The sequence below is a fragment of the Colletotrichum abscissum genome (assembly GCF_030869225.1).
Source record: "Colletotrichum abscissum strain IMI 504890 chromosome Unknown Scaffold_9.1, whole genome shotgun sequence".
Classification (NCBI taxonomy): domain Eukaryota; kingdom Fungi; phylum Ascomycota; class Sordariomycetes; order Glomerellales; family Glomerellaceae; genus Colletotrichum; species Colletotrichum abscissum.
Genome location: NW_026850536.1, coordinates 776,711 through 798,372, shown reverse-complemented (window position 1 = coordinate 798,372; position 21,662 = coordinate 776,711). Strand labels below are relative to the sequence as shown.

General features: G+C 53.6%; 5 protein-coding genes across 5 annotated transcripts; 3 read left to right on the top strand and 2 right to left on the bottom strand.

Annotated features, from left to right (window-relative positions):
* Positions 1-2,367: 2,367 nt before the first annotated feature.
* Positions 2,368-2,586, bottom strand: CABS01_04755 (uncharacterized protein; the record flags this gene model as incomplete). The annotated part of the gene is made up of 1 exon (XM_060538125.1): positions 2,368-2,586. The coding sequence occupies one exon, from the start codon at positions 2,584-2,586 to the stop codon at positions 2,368-2,370; it is 219 nt and encodes a 72-aa protein (XP_060389787.1).
* A 488-nt stretch (positions 2,587-3,074) lies between these two features.
* Positions 3,075-4,120, top strand: CABS01_04754 (ATP synthase F0; the record flags this gene model as incomplete). Its single annotated transcript, XM_060538124.1, has 4 exons — positions 3,075-3,105; positions 3,166-3,382; positions 3,434-3,836; positions 3,893-4,120. 4 exons carry the CDS (start codon positions 3,075-3,077, stop codon positions 4,118-4,120), a joined length of 879 nt encoding a protein of 292 aa, XP_060389786.1.
* A 546-nt stretch (positions 4,121-4,666) lies between these two features.
* Positions 4,667-5,558, top strand: CABS01_04753 (uncharacterized protein; the record flags this gene model as incomplete). Its single annotated transcript, XM_060538123.1, has 2 exons — positions 4,667-4,935; positions 5,033-5,558. The coding sequence occupies 2 exons, from the start codon at positions 4,667-4,669 to the stop codon at positions 5,556-5,558; spliced, it is 795 nt and encodes a 264-aa protein (XP_060389785.1).
* A 482-nt stretch (positions 5,559-6,040) lies between these two features.
* On the top strand, positions 6,041-6,364 carry CABS01_04752 (uncharacterized protein; the record flags this gene model as incomplete). The annotated part of the gene is made up of 1 exon (XM_060538122.1): positions 6,041-6,364. One exon carries the CDS (start codon positions 6,041-6,043, stop codon positions 6,362-6,364), a length of 324 nt encoding a protein of 107 aa, XP_060389784.1.
* Positions 6,365-7,372: 1,008 nt separating this feature from the next.
* On the bottom strand, positions 7,373-20,541 carry CABS01_04751 (dynein heavy chain; the record flags this gene model as incomplete). Its single annotated transcript, XM_060538121.1, has 2 exons — positions 7,373-7,822; positions 7,873-20,541. 2 exons carry the CDS (start codon positions 20,539-20,541, stop codon positions 7,373-7,375), a joined length of 13,119 nt encoding a protein of 4,372 aa, XP_060389783.1.
* Between the last annotated feature and the right edge of the window lie 1,121 nt (positions 20,542-21,662).

The following is a 21,662-nucleotide window of genomic DNA, read 5'->3' as shown; positions in this document are numbered from 1 at the left end:
CAATATGACTGGTGTGAAGAAAAAGTTGTTGTCGAAATTGTAGGATGCCGTATAGATAGATACCTGGGTAGCATGCTATTCCAATGAAGTCGTTTGCTTTGTCGCCACGCCTTAGGAAATCTTCACAAAGAGGCCGATCCATCGAGATGGATTGTGCTCACTTGGTTGACCTGAACATGGTGCCTTGCTTCGTGGCAGCCAGTCGGTAATGGCCGTGCCGCAGCTCTTAGACGAGTTGATTCGCGGATGCTGTCATTAGGCGTGAGGGGGCAGGACACGAGAAGGGCCAGGTGATGCAGGTTGGAGTGTGCCCCGCAATTTAGCCCACAGGCCGGAGGGAAAGGTGCGGTGACGTGGGGATGTATCGGCCGGGTAGAAATACCTCCCTGCTCGCGTCGGTGCAGATGTCGGACGGGGGTGGGCCCTCTAGAGACTGAACTCGACGCCTGCCGCGTATGGTTCCGGAACTTTGCATTGAGGCCATTGCCAAGAATAGAGTGAGTGGCATGAGACGTGCAGTTGGCCGATGACTTTTTATTCTCTCACGAGATAGAAGAACCTGGGAAATCGTTAGCAACAAAGAAATTATACATCGGAATCAGGTGAGAAAGCGTTTTTGCCGATCATTTTGCGTAAAATAAAGCCTGTCCCGGCATAGCAGGGAGCGGTCTGTGGCCGGCGGGTTTAGTTGGGTTTGGTGGTTTGCAAGGTGGTGTGCTGAGCTACCCGCCCACCATAGCTTCCGCCCCCTCGAACGGCGTACCGTTCCATTGGAGAATTGGATATTGTGCGGGTGGGTGTGCAGTCAGTCGCAACTTTCTAGATGCGATGGAAGGGATGGGCGAAGACTGCATATGTATGAGGTCGAATTGAGAGTTGTTTGGAGAGAAGGAGGAAACGGCGCTCTAGGTGCGCAGGGTAATGTTTTCATCTGCTCCATCCGCCAGCAGCAAATCAGGCCAGGAAGGGAAGCTATGAGGTGATGATGATGAAGGTCCATGGATGGAAAACCAGGGTGCTCGTCTCTTGATGGGCCCCAACGACTTGGGTCCGTATAAAGAGTCGGCATGGGGCACCTTGTGGCTCGTAAAGTCTGTCCGTGGGAATGATGGATGGGCGTATATTGTAGAATGCCAACTTGTTTTAAGAAAAGAGATGTTGGCCTCTGGCTTAGTCAAAGTGGGAGACTGTGGGTAGTAAGCCTCAGGGCGGTCTGGTAGTGAGCTCGGTATCATGAGACCTAGTCGAGCAAGTGTGACTGTGTCTCGGCCTCGGTGACGGTTGACGGGCTCCAGCTCCGACTTGGACTAGTGACCAAACATACCTACGTGGAGGCGGTTGGAGATGGGTTGCGCAACAGGTTGCAAGGAGGCAAATGCGGGAGGAAATGTCTGAAGGTCGATGGAGAAATTGTGAAGCGGCAAAGAGTGGCTCCTTGGCATTTGGGATCGTTGTGGGGCAACCGGGTAGGAAGTCACTGGAGGTTAGGAGCTCTTGCCTCTAAGAACTGAAGTCGACGAGCTTCAGCGAGAAGTCGCGGCAAGTCGTCATACCTGTGCAAGGATGACCCAACCACGGATCGCCCCACTCCGCCCACATTGCCAGCCATTGGATCGGACTGAAGTCTGGAGGTGCAGCTGCAAGGTGCCAAGGTACCTCCACACTGCGGCGAGTGCGTGTGTGCGGGTGCTCCAGCTTCACCTCATCTCTTCCATTACTCCAAACGCCCCCTTTTTTGCCTGTTCTTCCTTCCTATGAACGAATGTCCTAGACAAGCGAAAAATCCCTCCAGTTTCAAGCTGGTGCCAGGAAGGAAGCGTAGGCGGGGTTTCCAAGACCAAAGCCTACCTCTTGGCTTCCTGACACAATGTGTGGCTTGTAGTGGTCGCCATCTTGGATTGAATCGACTGACCCTTCCCGCTAGCCTCAAGAGTGGCACATTTTTCACAACAGCTTGCTGCTGTGCCACCCCATCAAGGTAGGTACAAGAGCAGAAGATGGTGGATGGTCTCAAACCTTCACCAAGCTCAGAGTGCTAGCCAAATGAGCCTACTCTCGACTCCGGCCACGCTCGCCCAGGGCGGCATCGTCAGCTCTGACGACAGCGTCGCTACAAACGTCGTCTCCAACCCCGGACCCAAGGTGTGGCTGATGCGGTCCGGATACAGCAGGGAAGAGCATCGGCCAGACAGGGTTGACAGGTCCAGGTCAGCCCGTCTGACTATCCATGCATTGGCTGGCATGGCTGCCGCTCGCAGGCTCCCTGTGTCATGTTGTTGAACCGCAAAACCGCAGGGGCGATCCCGATCCAAAGCGCTTCACGCCTGAGGCCACTTGCTGTTCTTACCCTATGCTTCTTGAATTCGTCTACGATACCTCAAGGTAGTGGGACAGTACGGCTACCTGGTACATCGTCCTCATGTCTCCAAAATGGATCGTTGACCGAAGAGGTCTCCCATTGACTTGCGTGCTGCACGAGACAGCCAATCGGTAGTAGCATCCTCTAGGCGCCAGCCCGTAGCCTACTTGATCAAGCGAGGCGTCCAAACAAGTCCAAACAAGCACGCCCAAGCCATCCCATCTCATTTGCCCAATGGTCCATGTATCCCGCCCCAGCCTGGAATCTGTACGGAGTAGTTACCTGAGGTACCTTAGGTATTGAGGTCCCGCAGTCGGGACCGGAACAGTACCTCCTCCCCATCCTCCTGCCTCATGCCTCATGCCTCCTGCCTTCATAGCCAGCCCTGGAGGACGAGGACCGCTGCAGCAAGGAAGGAACCTCTCTTCAGGTCTACCGTCTACATCCGCGTTAGTCGTTACACGCTAATGTGCTTGTGGCGAGCTGCTTTCCCCGCAGATTTAATGTCCCATCTACCAACCCCATGCTTCCTGCTTCCTTCTTCCTGCGTCCCTCGCTTATAAGCCACCGCCGCCCTCCTCAACTCATGCCTTTTTGCTACTTCCAAGCTTCTGCTGCCATCAAACAACTTTTTGTGCAACACCAGACTCGCAAGTACCGCAGATTGCGTGGCCACTGAGGATTCAACACCGGAAAACCATCATCATCCTTCAAGATGCCTACCGCAACAGAGCGCATTCACGCCCGTAAGCTACTATCCATCCTCGGTGTATGCAACTATTCGTTTGTGCTGACATTTTCTCTAGTGAACCCCTTCTCCAAGAAGGAGTCTCATACTGCCGCCTCCATCACCACCTACAAGGTCTTGACTATTCTGAGTTGGCTCTTGGCTTTCGTCGTCACTCTCTACTACACGGTCAATGAGCCCCACGATGGCTTCACAATTCGGAAAAGAATTTGGGACCAGAACTACCTCTACCGCACTGCCTTCACTCTGAACTCCACAATCATCGACATATACTGGTAAATTCCGTCTCGTCCTTTCAGGTGTGTGGCACTTCTAACATGGTCCAGGGTCGTTCTCTTCATCCTCCAAATCGGCTACGTCGGACACCTCTTCTCGAGCAACAGCGACTATGTCAACGCCGCCGCCAGCGTCGGATCGCACTTCATCTTCAACAACCTCCTGCACTTCGCCTTTGTCATGTTGTTCGTGCGCTCCCACTTCGGCTGGGCTGAGTTCATCCTGATCGTCAACTTCGCCAATCTGTCGTCTCTTTACTTCCGCCACAACACGTACCCTCGCTTCATCCACTGGCCTGTCGTTTCCGCTCCTCTGGCCTGGACGTTCGTGGCTATCTACTGGAACGGCGCCATCATGGTTCCCCACCCCCACAACCTGGTTGCTCGCATCTTTGGCAACATCTTCATCTGGTCCATTCTGGTTTACGGAGGTTTCTTCATCGTCACCTACAAGGTAAGAGCGAATTTGCGCCTACGATGCTCCGAAATTCCGTGCTAATCATGCTTTAGGATTACACCATGGGCTTTTCTCTCAGCGTCCTGTCCGCCGCCATTGGCGTTGCACAGTTCGGCCGCCAAATCATTGCCTTTCAGTGGATCTTTGCTTTCACCATCATGGCCGTGCTGTTCGTCTCGACTCTCGTAATTGCCTACCCGGCTGCGACTGGCAAAGACTACCCGTGGAGGAGCCGCACTGCCGACTCGGAGCGCGCTCCCCTTCTTGCAGATGACCAGTAAATGTCATTATGTTCGCATTGGAGGCTCGATACCGAAGTTTGCGCAATGGCGTATTCTCGCGACAGAAGCACCCCTCACTGCACGAGAGGAGGAGTTCGAGCTGAAGTGTGGTTAGAAGCCGCCCATGACAGTAATGGGTGACAAAAAAGCCGTTTTCGTTCTGAAGTTGCTGCGACAATTGGTTCTGTTTTCGGTATGGAATGTACATGGCATTTTTAATGGCCATGCATGCGAAGGACAGCACAATAATTCCCCATGTTTTATTCGACTTAGGGAAGAGAGGACGGGGAGGAATGACGTAGCCACGGTCTTATCGTTATCGTTATCGCTGTCGAGCTTTCTTATCGGTTTGAACTATCTTGAAGTACCTTACCTGAGCTACCTAAGGTAGTATCTACCTACCTTAGCTTAGAGCTGAAGGTGGAACGGATTAAGGTACCTCGAACCCCCTGGCAGTGAATCTATCAATTGTCATTGTTGCAGCTTGAGTTTACGGATGCCAATTGAAGATCTCCACCCTTTTTTTGATACCCAAACTTGTTCCTCATGCTGCCGCCCAAGAGGTTTCCTTTTCCTCTGCAAGTAGGGACTGACTTGTGTCAAATCTCCCGCATCTACCGCATTTTGGCCAGCGACAAGGAATCCAGATTTCTCCGTCGCATCCTCACCAAGCATGAGCGCCTCGCGATCCCTGCCGTCCTGAAGTCGGCCGACGCATCAGCGACGCCGTCCGAGATTTCCAAAGATGACGACTTCCAGGCGTTGAAGAAGCGCAACCCACTTTTATGGAAGAAGGCTAGCTTCCTAGCTGGCAGGTAAGCTTTCGTTCCCGAGTTCATCTCTCTTCCCGGTCAATTGAGAGAGAGCGAGAGTGTGCGAAAGCTCACGTCTTCAAACCCCCCATGATTATAGATTCGCAGCCAAGGAAGCGACATTCAAAGCACACCCCACGAGAAACCTGACATGGCACGACATCACCATTGCCCGGAAGCAATCCGCGCAGCTGAAGGATATTGAGGAGCGGAAGAAGGCCACGGAGCAAGAAGAGAAGCCCAAGAAGCAGGATGAGGAGCCGAAAGAACTCGAGGCCAAGGAGGCAGAACCGACCGCATTAACCCCCAACGGAAGCGGCCCGCCCATCGCCATCGTGCGCGGCATACACGAAGGGATACCCGGGCAGGAGGCGCTGTTATCCATCAGCCACGACGGAGACTACGCCACGGCCGTGTGTCTGGCCTTTGAGGCCCAGGGCGAAGGCTACCCGAGTCGGAAGCAGCCCGAGGAGCGCAAGGAGAGCAAGAAGTGCGACAGTCCCCGCGACACCGAGGCTGAGAAGGAGAAGGAGAGCGCGAAGGCGGCTATGGAGGCCGAGGTGAGCTACGAGGAGTTTGAGGAGTTTAAGGCGTGGCGGGCGTGGAAGGCTAGGGCTAAAGAGTAAGGGAAGACGAATTGTGGGAAACGAGTATGGCGAGGGTGAGGGCTGAGAAGAAGAAGAAGGAGGAGGAGGAGGAGGAGGAGGAGGAGGAGGAGAGGAAGGCCGAGGAGACTAGTGAGGCGATGGCTGCTGAGAAGGCTGAGGAGAAGGCCGCTGAGGAGGAGGATGACGTTAAGCAGATTTACGGCGTCACGGTTTGAAGGGGCTATGAGGAGATTCCCTAGATAGAGAGATGGCAAAAAGGGTATTTGTAGAAGGCTATGTCATGGGACTCGATGTAGGTGTAGGTAATCCTGTATTATAAGCTCACGTTCTATGACATTGTAAATATGAAGACCCAAGGCGGTCGCTTGCCACTTCTGCTCTCGCTTTGCTCGATCGACGAGTCCAACTCGTTTCCCCAACTGTCTGTTTCCTTTACTGGAGCGCTTTCACATGGGTATGCATGCAATCAAGTTACGATACTCCCTTCCCAAAAATGTGGGATGTGGTTGTTATGTCCACACTTTGGAATACGAATATGGATATGTGCCGGCTCGTCCATGTGCCTACCCGCGCAATTCCTCTCCCACACCACCTCATATCAAACAGCCTTGAGGAAGTCACTTAAGCCCGCCGCACACTACCTTACCACATGTCACATCTTCTCTTTTCCATTTCTTCCTTTCCCATCCGCGCAGGGCGCTCAGGTAGGGGTTTTTTTCCCCCTTCTTCTTCTTCCTTTTGAACCACACGATCCTCCATGCCCCTACAACAACAACCAAAAAGCAGGTCAACCACAAGGACACCAAAAAGCTCCACGTCTTTGAGCCCACCCACCACAACAGGCCCCCCGCGCACAGCGGACTCAAAGGACAGGACAGACAGGGGGACAGACATGACACTCCACTAAACCGCAAGCCCACACAGCGGCACGCACACCCCCACCTCACCGTTCGACACGAAACATAGGCCCCGACTTCCGCCCCTCGCTTCAACAGAAAATAAGATCCTGGCAGGCCGGCTGGCCTAATGGCTAAGGCGTCGGATTCCTATGAGGAATACAAACTCATCCGAAGATTCTGGGTTCGAGTCCCAGGTTGGTCGTCGGTAATCTGAACACAGATTACGAGCAATCATTCTTTTGAACTTTTTCTTTTTGGTTTCTTCTTAGAACACCTTTCCAATCAAGTTTACCTTCTTCGTCATCTACAATGGTATCCTTTGTCTTATAATCTTTACCCCTTTAGTGGTGTCGTATTCCGAGGGATCCGCGCATGCATCAATCACTACACCCTCTTCTCTTCGCATCAAGGGTAGTTGGTCCCTTTATCTCGACGCGACTTGAGCTTCGCGCACCTCTACTAATATGTCCAAAGCTCTTTGCAAAGACTGCAACCCGTCATTCAATCAGACCCAATTAAGGAGCGAACAACGACAGGTCAGGCAATCGCGGCTTCAGTGTGCAAACTCATCAATGCCAACCAAAACTGAAGTCTCTACCCATTTTATCATCAAGTCATCACGACATGTCATACAACACCGCCCAAAATAAGGAAAAAACAATCTGAAATTTAGGGTATCAGTGTATAAGTAGTATCTGCAACAACAAAGTAATCCACTCCTTTTTCAATGATTTCCACGCCCACTACCACGCCGAGTACTCCTTCTCGAGCAAGGAAAAGTCGGCAATGATGCCACACACTCTTAACAACTCGCAATCAAGACGACCTCTACCAAGTCTCTCTTGACACAAAAGAAAAGGAAGCAACCCCTGCCATCAGGGAATCGTCAATGTCCTCTATTCATCCACCCTCGCTCTCACAGGCATCAGCTCACTAGGCCTCAACCATGAGCTGCTCCCCTTCCTCCAATAACTCCGTGACCTTCTTCAAGTTACCAATAAGGCTGCGTCCAAGACCGACCAGGAGCAGCTTCTCTGCGTTGGCGGGCAGGCCGAGGTACGTAGGCGGCTCGCGCTCCGGCAGCTTGTGGATCCAGGCCATAAAGTCCGACAGAGAGGTACCCGACGGCACAACGAGGCTGCCCTCTTGGTTCTCTGTGCCCTCAACGAGCTTGTGTCCGACGTCATAGGCAGATGGCGTCAAGAACGAGTGCACCAGCTGGTTCAGCTGCTTGAAATCTCCCTCGTTATCAATCTTGCCACCGTAGGTTTCCGTGACGAGGTAGCGGATCATCTCCCAAGGGATGCTCTGAGGTGCAATGTTCGTACGGGTGCCGGCAGCGTTTTCGATCCAGGTGTCAATGATGAATGCCGAGCATTCGTACTGAGCAGGTTAGCTTATGCATTCCATGTTCACTTCGATATAAGACTTACGTCACTGTCATTGAATTCCCAGAAGCCCTTCCATCCCAAGCTTGGAGCGTAGCGCAGACGCTCTTGCACGACTGCATGCAAGAAGGCAAGAAGCAGATACAATCTCGTGCGCTCCACGGGTGCCTTGGCACCTCTCGTAGACAAGGAAGACATGGAGTCCTTCATGTTGGCGCGCACACCGGCGGGCTGCTCGTACATGAGAACTCTGGAGGCGCGCAGCAAGTTGACGGGGATCTTGGGACTCGACTCCATTGACAGGAAGAGGCGGAACTCGGAGTGGGGGTTGAGCGACTCCATGCGCTTCTCGAGACTCTGCAGCCATGTAGGCGCGAGATGCACGTTCTTGACCAAGACCCAGTTGCCCAACTGCGCGGCGTTGTTGATGGCCTTGTCGGCACTCGCGAGGCCCTCGTTGGAACCCATGGCAATGTTGGTGCATTTGACGCGAAGCCTCTCAACGAGGTTGTCCACCTTGTAACTGGCATCGAAACCAGGGCTGGAGACCAGAGAAATCGGTCTAGTGGCGGGAACCTGGCTAACAGTCTCCTTGAGATCCTCGACGACGTCAAAAGTGTCGGAGCCAAAGACCAGAGTGACAAATCGCTCGGCAGCGGGGACGAAGCGATCGAGACGGAACAGCTTGACGAGGAGCAGAGATTGTAGAGCCTGGTCAAAGGCCTCTGTGCTGTCGTCCCAGATCTGAGGAACAAAGTTCTCAGCAAGCTCCTCAGTCAGGAATTTGTCCCAGTCAGCAGACGAAACAGCGTCAAGCTTGTCCTTGAGCACGCTCATGCGGCCAGCTCGGGTAAAAGCCTCCTCCTTGGCATCCTTGTCGGTAGAAAGATCCTTGCCTTCCACGCGATCATCAAGGATGATGTCGATCAGCGTCTTGTCCATCTTGTAGGGCGAAGCTTGCGCAAGCAGCATGGCCAGCGTGATCCGGTCCTTTTGGAGCAGGCCGAGCGCAGTCCGCTTGAAGGCGGTGATGAACAGATCCTTGACAATGATGTCTCGCCGAATGTTGTGGTTCATCTCGTTGGCGAGATTCTTGTTACCATGCAGGACAGAGTGGAAGATGTCGAGGAAGTACTGGAGCGAGAACTGGTAAAAGTGGTTGAGGTAGTGGAGCTGCTCCAGCACAGCAAACACAGTGCTGCAAGAGCGGGCAATGATGCTGTACTGCTGGGTAATCTCTTCGACTTCTGCCATGACGCCTTCGGTGTTGCTCATCTTGTCAGAAATTTCCGCAGCCTCCGTCTTCAATGTCTCTAGGGTCTCAATGACGTTGTCGTCATCGAGAATGTTTCCGCGGGACTCGTTGAGAGCTTGCAAGAGACGCTTCTCCAACTGTCGCAGATGAATCTTGAACTCTCCCTGCAGCTTAATAAGGTTGGATCGCCGCTCGTCGACATCTGGTCTCTCAGACTTCAGTACGTCATTAAGGGACTGGGTCTGGAGACTGCTCTGGGTGACCGTGAAATTGACAAATGTGGTTCGGGAGCAGATATCAGGAGCAAAGGTTGCCGACGGGTCGCGGGTCGACAGATAGATCTTGAAGGATGGCGAGAAATCGATCTGCTGCTTTCCAAGCTGGATAAGGACACGACCACCAGTCTTCTGGTATTCCTTGTTGAGGACGTGGTTGAGGATTGGATCGAGGTATTCGGCATCCTGGATGAGGATAGGGTTGCCGAAACGGAGGGAGCTCTCCAATTGCTTGGTGAACGAGTCATCCAAGAAACTGGTGACTGTCAAGCGACGGTCCTTGCTCTCCTTCTGCAAGAATTCGGTGACTCTGCCGGAAGGATCGATGATGAGAGGGTAGCGGTTGAATCGCTTGAGGACGATGGCGTTCTCCGTGCACAGATCGTCAACCGGCAGACTGTTCTCCTGCCAGCTGAGACGCTCATCAGCAGTCGACAGGTACTCGGTGACTGGGTTATGTTGCTTGTATAGCACACCGGACAGCTGCAGCTGGTGCAACCAGTCATCCATCATGGACTTTCGGAAAGTTTGATCGTAAAGACCACTGTAAGCGAGGAAGGCTGCCGCGACGAGGACATCGCCAACGAGCGTGCTGATCTGGGTCTCGAAAGACTTGCTGCCCTCCTCCCAACGGACTCTCTCAGACGAAAGACTGTCGAGTAACTTGACGCTTCTGTCGACCTTAAACTGGACCTTTGACATCTCAGACTTGATGGCTTGCGTCTCGCTAATGAGCGCAGCATACTCCGTCTTGTACTGGGCGATGCTAGACTCGAGGGTATTGATGGTGTTCTCCACAGCCTTGGCCTCGGCCTTGGTTTGCAGAGCGGTCTCCTCGAGCGCATCGACTTCGTCCCTCAGAGGACCAACACGATCGAGAATCTCAGAGTACAAGACCTGTGCCTCGACCCATTGTACCAGAGGACCACATGCTTTACTGGCACGGTTGACTTTGTCGAAAGTGAATTCAGGGATCGACAAGAAGTCATTGCGCATCTTGGTACGCAGAGCCTTGGTCATTTGGCGTTCATTGTCAAAGTTGACAATGCTGGCAATGAAGTCATCGCGACGGATAATACCTTGGATCGTTCTCCAGTCGTTGACCTTGTGACCGAGCAGGGCACAGACGGACTCGAGGGCCAATCTGACACCCTGGGGCGGGTTACCCATGGACCGGACTTCGGTAAGATGTTGACGCTTGATGTTGCTAACACTGGCCTTGGCCTCTTCAACGGCGGGTTCAGCCTTGGCGAGGTCTTCCAGCACAACCGTTCTTCGCGAGGCCACCTCAGCTTCTTGTTTCTCGAGTGCGACCTGAATCTCCAACGAGGTGTTCTTTCTCTGTTCAGCCTCTCTCTGGTCTGCAACCATACGCTGCAGCTTCTCGTTGGCCTCGGCGTCCTTCTTCTCGAGCTGAGACTTCTTCTCGGCAAGGCTGACCCTCAGATCGCGAACCTTGTCGACGGTGTCTCTAAGCTTCTCGAGACCAACGTTGAGATGGCGCTGCTGCTCCTCCAGATCCTCGCGCTTCTCGTTGTAAAGCTTGACATACTGCGCAACGAAATCCAAGAAGTGTCTGGGGGTAAGGAAGGTGACCTTGCCTTGCTGCTTGAAGAGCTTTGTGTTGAATCTCTGGAGGGAGTAGTGGATGTAGACCATGGAGTTAACAATGGTCTCGCGATGCGTAGGGGGAAGGCTGAGGGCGCGGTACGCCACGGGGATAGTATCAGGCGCCTGGAAGTTGGGTCGATCAAGGTCCATGGACTGGGTGAGCTCATGACCGACTTGGAAGAGAGCCTGATCGGACCAGTCTCCGAACCAGTTGAGAACGCAACGGTTGAACAAGGCAGGACTAGTAGCAGCCTTGGATCCCAGGCCACCCTCTGGCGGGTTCATGGTGAACACAACATGCAAGTTCTTGACAATCTGTTGCGTAAACCACTTGTACAGCTCCTCAGGCGAGTCGAGGTGCAGGTTTTGTCGTTGAGCACCCTCCTTGCAAGCTGTCATGAGCGCGGCGAACTCGTCTCCCTCGAATAGACCGGGAACCTCGGCGTTGGCGAGCAGAGTATTCATTCTTTCGAGGAAACCCGAGTCCAGAACGTTGGCTTCGTCCATGATGAAGCAGATCTTCTCGCCCTTGCAACCGCAACGCCTGAGAACATCGCGTAGATCGTCGTCAAAGTCTTCGGCAGAGTACTTGCCGTGGACCTTGATTTGGAAGACCTTGAGACCGTTCATCCAGGCCACAAAGCGCGAGAGCGTGGTCTTTCCACTACCACTCACACCGATGAGGATAAGATGGCCCTGGGGTTGTCTGAAGACACGATCAATGCGGAGCACGTGTTCCAAGACATCATTGAAGAGAATGAGGGGTACGTCAACTTCTTCCTCACAGAACGTCTTGAGTCTGGCCTTGACAAAGTCTCGAAGCTGCTCTCGGTCGACTGGTACGTAATTCTTCGACAGCCAGTTGGAGAAGAGGATGGGACCGCCAAGTGCCTTTTGATCATCGATAGTAGGGAATAGATCAAGAGCAATGCGTCGGACTGCGTCATCGGTCCATTGGCGCTCGTCCTCAGCGACGAGACGATCTTGGAAGAGGCGGAGAGCTTCGTGCGCCCAGATACGGACAAGTCCCTCAATGGACAACGTCTCCAGAGGCCTGATGGCTTCGTAGATACCGCGCACCCATCTAGTGAGTTCACGAGGACTGTAGACATAGTGAGGCTGAATCTTGGGCGTGAACCGCTGTTGCGACTCAAGATACAACTTGACCATAGCCTGCGTGAGTGGCTCAGAGTAGCCACGCAGGGATGGGATAATCTTGAGAACAGCCGAATTGAAGGTGCCGTAAATCTGGAGCAAGGAAAGCTCTCCAGGATAGTCGACCATGATGAGAGGAGCATGGCGAAGGAATCTGGCACCCAATGGTGTACGACCAGCATCCGTCGGAGGATTACAGGCACCGACAAACTGGATACGGTCGAGAGTGACCCAAGATTTGTCCGAGGTTCTCCAGAAACCATTGTGCTCAACGAGCTGGCGCAAGAAGGAAATGGCTCTCTGTGTTCCGTACTTGTCGGGGGCAGGCAAGTTGATTTCATCACAGAAGATGACCAACCATCTACCAATCTGTGTAGGCGAAAGCATGACTCCGTTCAACGTCTTCTTGTACTCGCAGTATTGCTCAAAGGTCTTGATAAGAAGGTCGGGAGTAGTCGCGCTGGAGAAGTTGAGGCCAACAACCTCCATGTTGGGAAGCTTGCGAAGAGCGCTGAAGAGCGTCATCGTCTTACCGGAACCGGGAGGACCGCAAAGGAGCAGCGGCTTATGCTCAGCCAACCAAGAATAGAGAACATCCTCATGACGCACTGTATCAAGAGTAGGAATGACCACGTCTGTCTGAGTGACGGAGTGAGTATTGACTTCAATGGTCGGTACCTGGTTCTGCCACGGTGTCCACTCGGCCTGCGGAAGAGACACGTCGAAATCGATGAGCGAGCTGCTACCATCAAGAGGCGGGTTGCCGAAACTGGCCAGTCCGCCAACGGCATCTCCAAACGCTTTGCGGTCGTTAAGAGGGCAGTCACCAGTGAGAGCCCAAACTAAAGCGAGGAGCAGCTTCTTGGCAATATAGGCTTCAACCTGCTCAGGGTCTAAGGGGAAGTCAGAGTGCTGAGCGTTGTACTCAATCATGTCGCGGACTGCCTTGTTCAAGAGCGAGAACAGTGTGTTGAGAACGCGAGCGACAGTGAAGTCCATAATGTGGTTGTAGCTCTCGGCTTCCTTGAGAGCAGCTGTGAGGAAGTCCTCCCCGGAGAGATAGGCGTTGAGCAAATCGGCGACTTGAGACTGAACGGCCAGGGCCTTGGCAGGGCTCTGTCCAGCTCCGACGCTGTCTTCGTCCAGGTCCTCAAAGGGCTTGGAGCGGAGCGTGCCGAGGTAGTGCTCAAGCATCATCATTGGCGTAACGGTGTCCTCGCTGAACCAGACCATACCGCAACGACTGACCGTGGCGAGGGTGGCATACTTCAACGTCTCCACCTCGAACATGATGCGGACGTTGGCGGGTAGGTTGAGACGCTCACCGTTGGGAAGGGTGAGAAGTTTGTTGTCGTCCAACACACTGTTCAAATTCTCAACCCATTCGGGGTCAACGTCACCGTCGAAGACGATCCAGTGGCGCTTAGAGTCCTCGCCTCTGAGATTGTCGACAATCTTTCGCAGAATGCTAGTGAACAGACCATCCGTCCACTCACGCGTGGTAGAGTCGAGGTTTCCGTAAAGAGCCTCCTTGGACATGACCTTGGAGTCAATGACGTGCTGCACGCCCTCGACACCCTCGACCTTCTGGAGAGCGTCGAGCAGAAGAGTCCATGCAGCAGACTTGCCGGTGCCGGAGTTACCAACCATCATCACACCGTGGTGGATCTTCTGAATCTGGTAGAGTTGAAGAACCTTTGTCATCCAGGTGTCGTTGACCACTAGCTTTCTCTCGTCTGCGAGCGTTCTGATGGCGTCCTCGAGGGCCTGCAAGTTGGCCGGTACGTACTTGACGCCAGGGAAGCAGTCCTCTTCGACCTCGCCAAGGATCTCCACATCGCTCTTGATAAGTTTAGGGGCGATAGTTTCGCGGATGCTCTGCACGATAATTTCGGGCTCAACAACCTCCTCAGCGCCAATGCTGCCATCACTCTCTACAAGCCTTGCACGCTTAAGACCTCCGGAGCTGACGAGAACACTCTTCAGAGCACGAAGACCAAAGTCGTAGTGAGCTTGCTTGGAAAGTCTCGCGGCACACTGGTCGAAGAAAGGAACCGTGTGCTTTGACAACTGCTTGGCCTGGTTGAAACCTTGAGAGTACAGCATGACTTCGGCAATAAGCTCCTTGTCAGGCTTAGACATGGCAACGCTGCGGAACAACTTCTTCAAGTTGTCGGGAAGGTTGGAACGGCCAGCATAGCCCGGGTTCATGGTGATGAAGATACCAGTGTTGGCGTTGACATGGAGCTGGCGCCCAACCAGTTCGGTCTGGGCCTTGTCGTCTTCGGCTCCCTTCTTCAGGCCAAGCTGAATGTTTTGGATTTGCTGCGAGACAGCGGATAGAATTCTCTCCTCGAGACGGTTAAACTCGTCGAAACATCCCCAAGCTCCGACCTGGCAAATACCGAGGAAAATACGGCCCATGGCCTGGAAATCGAAAGTGTCGTCACAGCAGAAGACCAAAGTGAAACGACCGAGCTGGAGACCAAGGGCCTTGACTGATTCCGTCTTACCCGTTCCGGCTGGACCGTAGGGAGACCCACCCAGTCTTTGCTCGAGGGCTTGTGTGAGAGTAAGGAAGCATCGGTCTGTAAGAGGTGTTCTGACAAGGCGTTCCGGAACTCCCAGATACTCGAAGCCGTAGCTGAGCTTGGCATTGGCCATCTTCACCTGCAGGCGATTGGGGAAGTCGCCTTCGGGAGTGTAGACGTAGCGCATCTGGAGAAGCCACCAGTAGTGAGCAGGCGAGGTTGCGTTGAGGCTGATGAGTTTCTCGATGGCGTCGCGCTGGTGCACACATTCAGTGATGAGCTGTTCGCACTTCTTGCGCTGAATGACCTCAAGATCACCCAGAACAGTATCGGCGAGGAGGCGAAGCACTTGCACCTCGAGCTCGTAGAGAGATTGCAGTGACTTTCCTCCGTCAACGAGAGACTTTTCGACGGATGTGGTCCAGACGACTTGTGTTGCCAGAACGACAATCTGACTGGGAAAGGCTTCCATGAACGCATCCATCGCCTCCTTGTCGATCTTCTCGGATTCAAAGATTGGAGTATACTGCTCGACAGCCTCCGCGAGGAGCTCAGCCAGGGTGTTCTTCATACCACTCTCCAGGAGAGCCAACCAGTCGTTGATCTTGGGCGTTTTGGCGAGGGAGATTTCTTTCTTGAGACGCACAGCCTCGCCCTCCTTCGAAGTGAAGCCAGAGATGATAGTCTCATCGTCCATAATCAGTCCGGACAGACCAGCAAACATCTTCTTGAAGTGCTTCGCGATACGCAGGGTGTCGTTGCTGTTACCGATCATCTCGAGGAGATCTTCGTCACCAACGAAGTAGAATCTAGGGAAAGAGACACGCTCCTTCTCAAGGTATTCACCAAGAGCCTTTTGGATCTTGTTAAGGAGTTCAGCCAATCTCTCGAGAGACTTCTGAACGTTGGGAATAGTCAAGACATCGAGTACGTAAGGCTGCTTGTAGACCTTCTTCATGACAGCAGAAAACTCGCTGTTGATGTTCTGGAACCTCGAGGACTCTACTGGCAAAAGGTGCTTGATGTCGGCGTTGCCAGTGAAGACACCCTCAAGGTAGACCCACTGACGCTGAACATCGATCCAGACGTCAAAGAGGACATGCACTCTGTTGAGCTTGTCTTCCCAGGAGGACGCCTCCTCCTCGAACTCCTTATAGTAAGGCGAGTGCTTCATGGCTTGCAATGAGTTCAGGTTTTCGCTACACTTGGCGAACAGATCGTCCCAACCGCGAATGAGACGGCACTTGTTCTGGTAGTTGACGAGCTCCAGCCCATAGTTGGACCACGTCTCGCGGACTTGCTTCAGGAACTCCTCCAGGGCCATCTCACCCTGCGCCTGAGCAATGATGTCCCTGACAATGACCTCGGTAGCGACGAGATTGAGGTCCCAAACATCGCCAAGAGTCATCGACACTGGTGAGTATCGCTTGCCAGGCTTGATCTGCTTGTAGATCTTGGTCCAGTGGCGGTCTCGAATGGCCTCGGACTTGAGGTCAGAAAGAATGGTGTTAACCTTGAGCAGACTGCGAAGGATAGTCTGCACGTGCTCAAAGGCGGCATATTGTCTCATGCGACTAGGCATCTCCTTGGTGCTCTTGATAAGGTCGTCAATCTTGGACCGAATCTTTCTGGGTTGGACAGCAGTCCACAAGACCTCTCGCGTCTCGTTGAGACTCGCCCAAATGGTGGACAGGTTGGACCAAACGGACTGGAAGTCCTGGACTTCTTCCAAAATCGTACCGAGAGAGGTGTCCGCGGATGTAGGAATATCGAGAGCCTCTTTTGCCTTGGCCACCATTTCAAAATCGGACTGCAGCTTAGAGATTTTGGTCTCGAACGTCTTCAACGTTGCGGTGGCAACATCAGGCTGAGTGGTGCCAGAGACGGGCTTCTCGTCGTTCCATTGCACTGCGACCTCGGCAATCCTGTCGTTGACAATCTTGTCCTCGGCAATGATCTTGGATCGCAGGGCGTCAGTCTGGTCCTGGACGATCTTGGACTTCTTTTCCAAAATCTCAGTAAGAGACTCCCACGAGCTGTCAATCTGCTCGATATGAAGCCAGTCGTTGGGGAATTGGTAGCGCTGGCGCACGAGGGTAGACTGGCCCTGTCTGAACATGTCGATCTCAGGAGCCCAGAGCTTGACATTACGTCTGCAAGCCTGCACAACAGTAATAAATTGCACGGCTTGTGCAGTCGAAGATGCATCGAGGCCCTGGCTCTCGAGATCGCGACGAGCCTTTTCAATCTCGGCGTGGACCTCACGCATACGGTTTCCGAGTCTGCTGGCGAACTTCATCAAGATCTCGTGCTGCCATTGGTCGTACTTGGCATTGACCTTTGTCTGAACCTGATCGTAGTCAATCGTGATATGGCCGAACTGCCGGCTGACTTCTTGCGTGTCAAAGGTCTGGCGCGTCTTTCTGATCTCCTGGAGCAACTGCAGCCATCTCGCAAGCTGGTCTCCGAGAGCCTCGTAAACCTGTTCTGACTGAAGATCCCAGAGGGACTGGAACTGCAGCCACTTGTCGACGTAAGAGCCGATCTCCTGTAGTTTCTTCTCGACAGACACGTATACGCGGCTGAGTAAGTCGGTGCAATCGCTGGGCAGGTCGTCAAAGTGCGGTTCGTCCAATGTGGTAGTCGTCAAAGTCATTTGGTATCGCGTGGCTTTGATCTTCTTAAGATTGCAGACGATGCCGAGCCACTCGTGGAGTTGAACGAACCAGCTCGAGCGGGAATATTCCAGTGGAGGGTCCAAGTAGATCACTTGATTCCGCATGGACAACTCGAGAATCAGACGCTTGATTGTAGGTCCTTCTTGTACAGCCTCTTCGCCATTCTCAGTTACTTGTTTACGGCGCCCATCGTCGAGGTAGTCGTCCTCAAAGGCATTAATCCAAGCCAGGATGGCGTCTTGCAGACGAGTAAGAAGCACCTCCTTGAGCTTTTGGTTCATCATGTCGACCCAGTACGGCAAGTTGACGTACTGCTCCAAGTTAAGCTGATCGACGGCGGTCTGGATGGTCTCTAGACGTGAAGTGAAGGCGCTGGCCTCGTAGGGGCAAGTGTTGAGCTCAATAAGCGCCTTCTCCACGGTCGCGTGGATTGACGCCAGTGAAGCGGTCTTGGCCTGGAGCAAGGACACGGCCGCGGCAAACTCTCGAATGAAAAGGCTGTGCTTGCTCTCGGATGGCTTGGAAAGCCCAAATTCGGATACGTTGGGCAAGGTAGCGTTGTTCTTGGTGGAGAAGAAGATCTCGTGAGAGTTGACAAACGACTCCCATCGAAGAGGAACACCTCTGGACACCAGAGCATAGACGTCGTTCCTGTATCCATACACAAGCACGGCTTCCTCGCCCATCTCGGAGATTTGACGCATGGTCTGCGAAAAGGTACGAACGCTCTCCATGAGGCTGACTGCGAAAGGGTAGACACGCTTGGCATCCTTGGACACATTGTTGATTGAATGAGGAACAGCATAGTTTTGCCACATGAGGTTACGTGTCTCTTTGAAGAGGGTGATGACCTGAGGATCAAAATTGACCATGAGTTCGTAGCTGTTGCCCGTAGATCGCTGGCGACGAATATCAAAAAGGAAACCAGAAATAGAGATTTGGCGGCGCTGAACATCGTCGAGCCAAGCCTTGTAGATGGTCTGCGTGTCCAGCTTCTTCCGGAAGAGATTGCTCTCGCTCTGCAGCTTCTGACCTTCGGCGTGGATGGCCCACTCGGAACCCAGCACGTCCTCGACCTTCTTCATGTAGTTGTCGAGCTGATGCTCAATTTGTCGCGCCCAGATAATGGCACCAGAAACAGGCGGCAGATCACGCAACTGAGCCATGGCGTGAGCCTCGGAGTGGCCATACTGTTGCTTGAAGCGCTCGTGAAGGCCGTGGATGGCTTGTTTCACGTGCTCCATCAACTGGTTCTGGTACTCGGCAATAGCACCACGAATCTTTGGGCGCACGAACAGAGCGTTGAATTTGGAGAAGACGCGGAACATCTCGTTGGCGTTCTTTGCCGTCGCCAGGCGGTCTCTCAGGCGCGCAATGATGGAGTTTTCAACCCGGGAAGTCCGCTCATTGTACATGTTCTCAGCCTTGGCCCATCTCTCGGTGCCCTCAGGGGAAACATCCAAGAGGTCGACGTTCTTCAACGCCTCCCAGGCCTGCTTGACTTCTTCGACGGCGTCCACATCGCCCATCTCTTCAACAACGACTACGCCGTTGGTGTTGGTCGTTTCTGTCAAGCCGCTCACAGTAGCCTTGGGACCGAGAACATTGACAATGGTCCGCTGCAGCTGCTCGTGGTTGTCGCGGAAGGTGCTGACGTACTTGAGACGGCCTTGAAGCTCGGCATGCTTCGGGTTGACCTTGATGGGAATGAACTTTTCGTTTCTCCTACGCGTTACCTCACGCGCGACATTGGTAAACTCCTTGATGCTTTCATCCCATGTAGTGAAGATGTCGTCGCTTGCCTTCATAATGGCCTTGAACTCAGTGTAGTCGAGGTTGACAAGCTCGGTACCGGGCAAAAGTCGGTGCAGCACCTCGTCCAAGTCTCCAGAAATAGCTTCGACCAAAGGGAGGGCTCTCCGAATGGGGTACGGGCAGATTCTGAGCTTCCTGTTCAGGTGGCCAAAGATCTGCACGATAGCGTCCTTGACCTTGGACAGATAGGTGGCGGAAAGCAGTTCGTCGAGTGGAAAGTCTCGCATGAGCTGGTTGTACTTTTGCACCTTTTCCATTGCCTCCTTCAAGCCGGTATCGGCCGTGAAACTGACAGTCGCCTGGAAACGCTTGGCGTGCTTGAGAATCTCAAGAGTCAGGAGGACTCCCTCGCTACGGAGCTGTCCTTCGATGCCCTCCAATGCAGACTCCATCGACAGCCAAAAGTTGACCTCTTGACTGGCCGTGAACTTAAAGTCTTTAGCGCTGTCGGCGGGGTCCCTGGTCATCCTCGTAATGACCTGAATCGACTTGATCCAGCTGTTCACGTTGTTCTGCAAGCTGTTGAGGAAGGTACTGTCGGAGAGCACGGTGCCCGGGATGAGATCGAGTGTAGGTTTCGAGTGTCGCGAATCGGCCTCTTCCAGCGCGTTTTGTACCATTGTATGGAACATGAGGGAGACCTCGGGAATTTCGACGTTCTGCTGGAGATGAAGCAAGCTCAACTCCAAGTCGTTCCATCTCTTCTTGGTGACAGGAATTCCAGTCTTGGAGTCCACATCCGCCCTGCCCCTGGCGCCATTGGTGATTTGGCTCCGGGTGTTGGCATCAAAGTATGGCGCCAGCGCATTATGAACATAAGAGTGCAGGATTTCGAAGGGCGAAGTGGAGGGGCCTTGCTCGCCGGCGGTGGCATTCAAGGTCGCAGGGCCTGGGAGATTAGTCAAGAGTATCTGAGACGTGAGCGGCAGCGAGGGGTCGATCGGGCCAGGGCGCTGCTTGAGCAGCACGAGGCATGACACGGTCGTGGGAGACGAAGAGATCTCGGTCGTCAGGGAGTATGTGTAGGATGGAGACTCTACACTCAAGCGGTTAGCGGTGCCTATGCAAGTCGGATAGGGTTCTGCCTCGCGCGGGTTGAACGAACTTGAGTCGTCAGTTCCATTCTGTATCGTGGATACGGGCAAGATGTCTTTCTGAATGTATAGGGCGTTCGGGGTATCGGTAGCGAAGCGGGTGCAGCGCTGGACAGTATCAGAGTAGCGGTGCTTGTGAAGCAAGCTCCCGGGGCTTTCGAGGTCCTCGTTGGTCGCTCCGAGAGCTATCTGGCAGACCAGAGCAATGTGGTCGAGAACGCGGCTCGGATCGATCGAGGATTCGGCGGTGGGCGAGGCGACGCCGTTCGCGCCCGGGATCGGGGTGGAGGCCACCTCCATGGCGGCTCGGGGTATGTGGTATGTGGTTTCGGACGAAGAAGGACGATATTTACAGGGTCGAGGTCGGCATCATCGTGGGTACGACGAATAGACGGTAACGTAGGTGAGCGGACAGTGTGTCTGTCGGGTCAAAAAAGGGCAGCCTCAGGGGCGATGACTGTCGGCCGCGAGGTGGACGAGTCGTGATGAGCCGGGGAGCGAAACGGAGAGAAGCGAGAGAATGGAGAATGCTAAAGGAGAGTTGTGGTATCCTTGAGTAGAACGAGGAAGTGATTATCGCGTTCAGGAACCGAGATGTGCTCGTCGTCCCGTTGTCGTCGTCTGGTAGTGGGTGATTATTTGCGGCAGCGGGTTTGATGCGCAGCACAGATTCCGGAGGTTGTCGTGGGATGAGTCTACGAAATGCAACTATGTAATAAGGTAGGTAGGTCGGAGGTGAGGTGCCCGGTCTTCTGCAATGCAATGTTGACTTTCCAGACGAATTACTGGAGAGTCCCCGGACGGGTTGACTTGTCCACGGGTTCCACTTTCACGTTCGTTTGGGAACTTCTTGTACAAGTGCAATGGAGCATTCCCGCGAGTAGTGTACAATTACACAGGAAACGGCGGGAAAAGGTACATTGCTCCACGGCGGTGGTCCTTTCCTTTCCCTGAGATCCAATGTCTGCGAGTTTTAACGCGACCAGGCAGGACCCTTGTCGCGACAGCATGTGTCAGGAGGTTTGCTGGCCACTCAAGCTCAGGTACGTAGACTGTACGTAGACTGCCCGGAGTATCCACCCGGGACTATGGGAGTCTTTTGATTGGCTGTATCCTCTGAGTCTGCCAAATCAAAGCTCCGATCTACCGCGACCAAATCCTCTTTTTTTTTTTTTTTTCGCTCCTGTGCTGGCAATGCATGCTGCCAAAGGGGAATAAGAGGAGCCCAGACACGCTGGCCAGAACACGTCCCGTCTGTACATTTCAACTGCACCACTGGCACCAGGCATAAATCTGCATCAGGGTCCCCTCCCTGTGCATGTCTACATTTCGGGACAGGAAACAGTCAGCAGCAGCAGCAGCAGCAGCAGCAGCAGCAACAAGCCCCTCCCTCCCCCTTCACTGGTGGGCTTGCATACCTA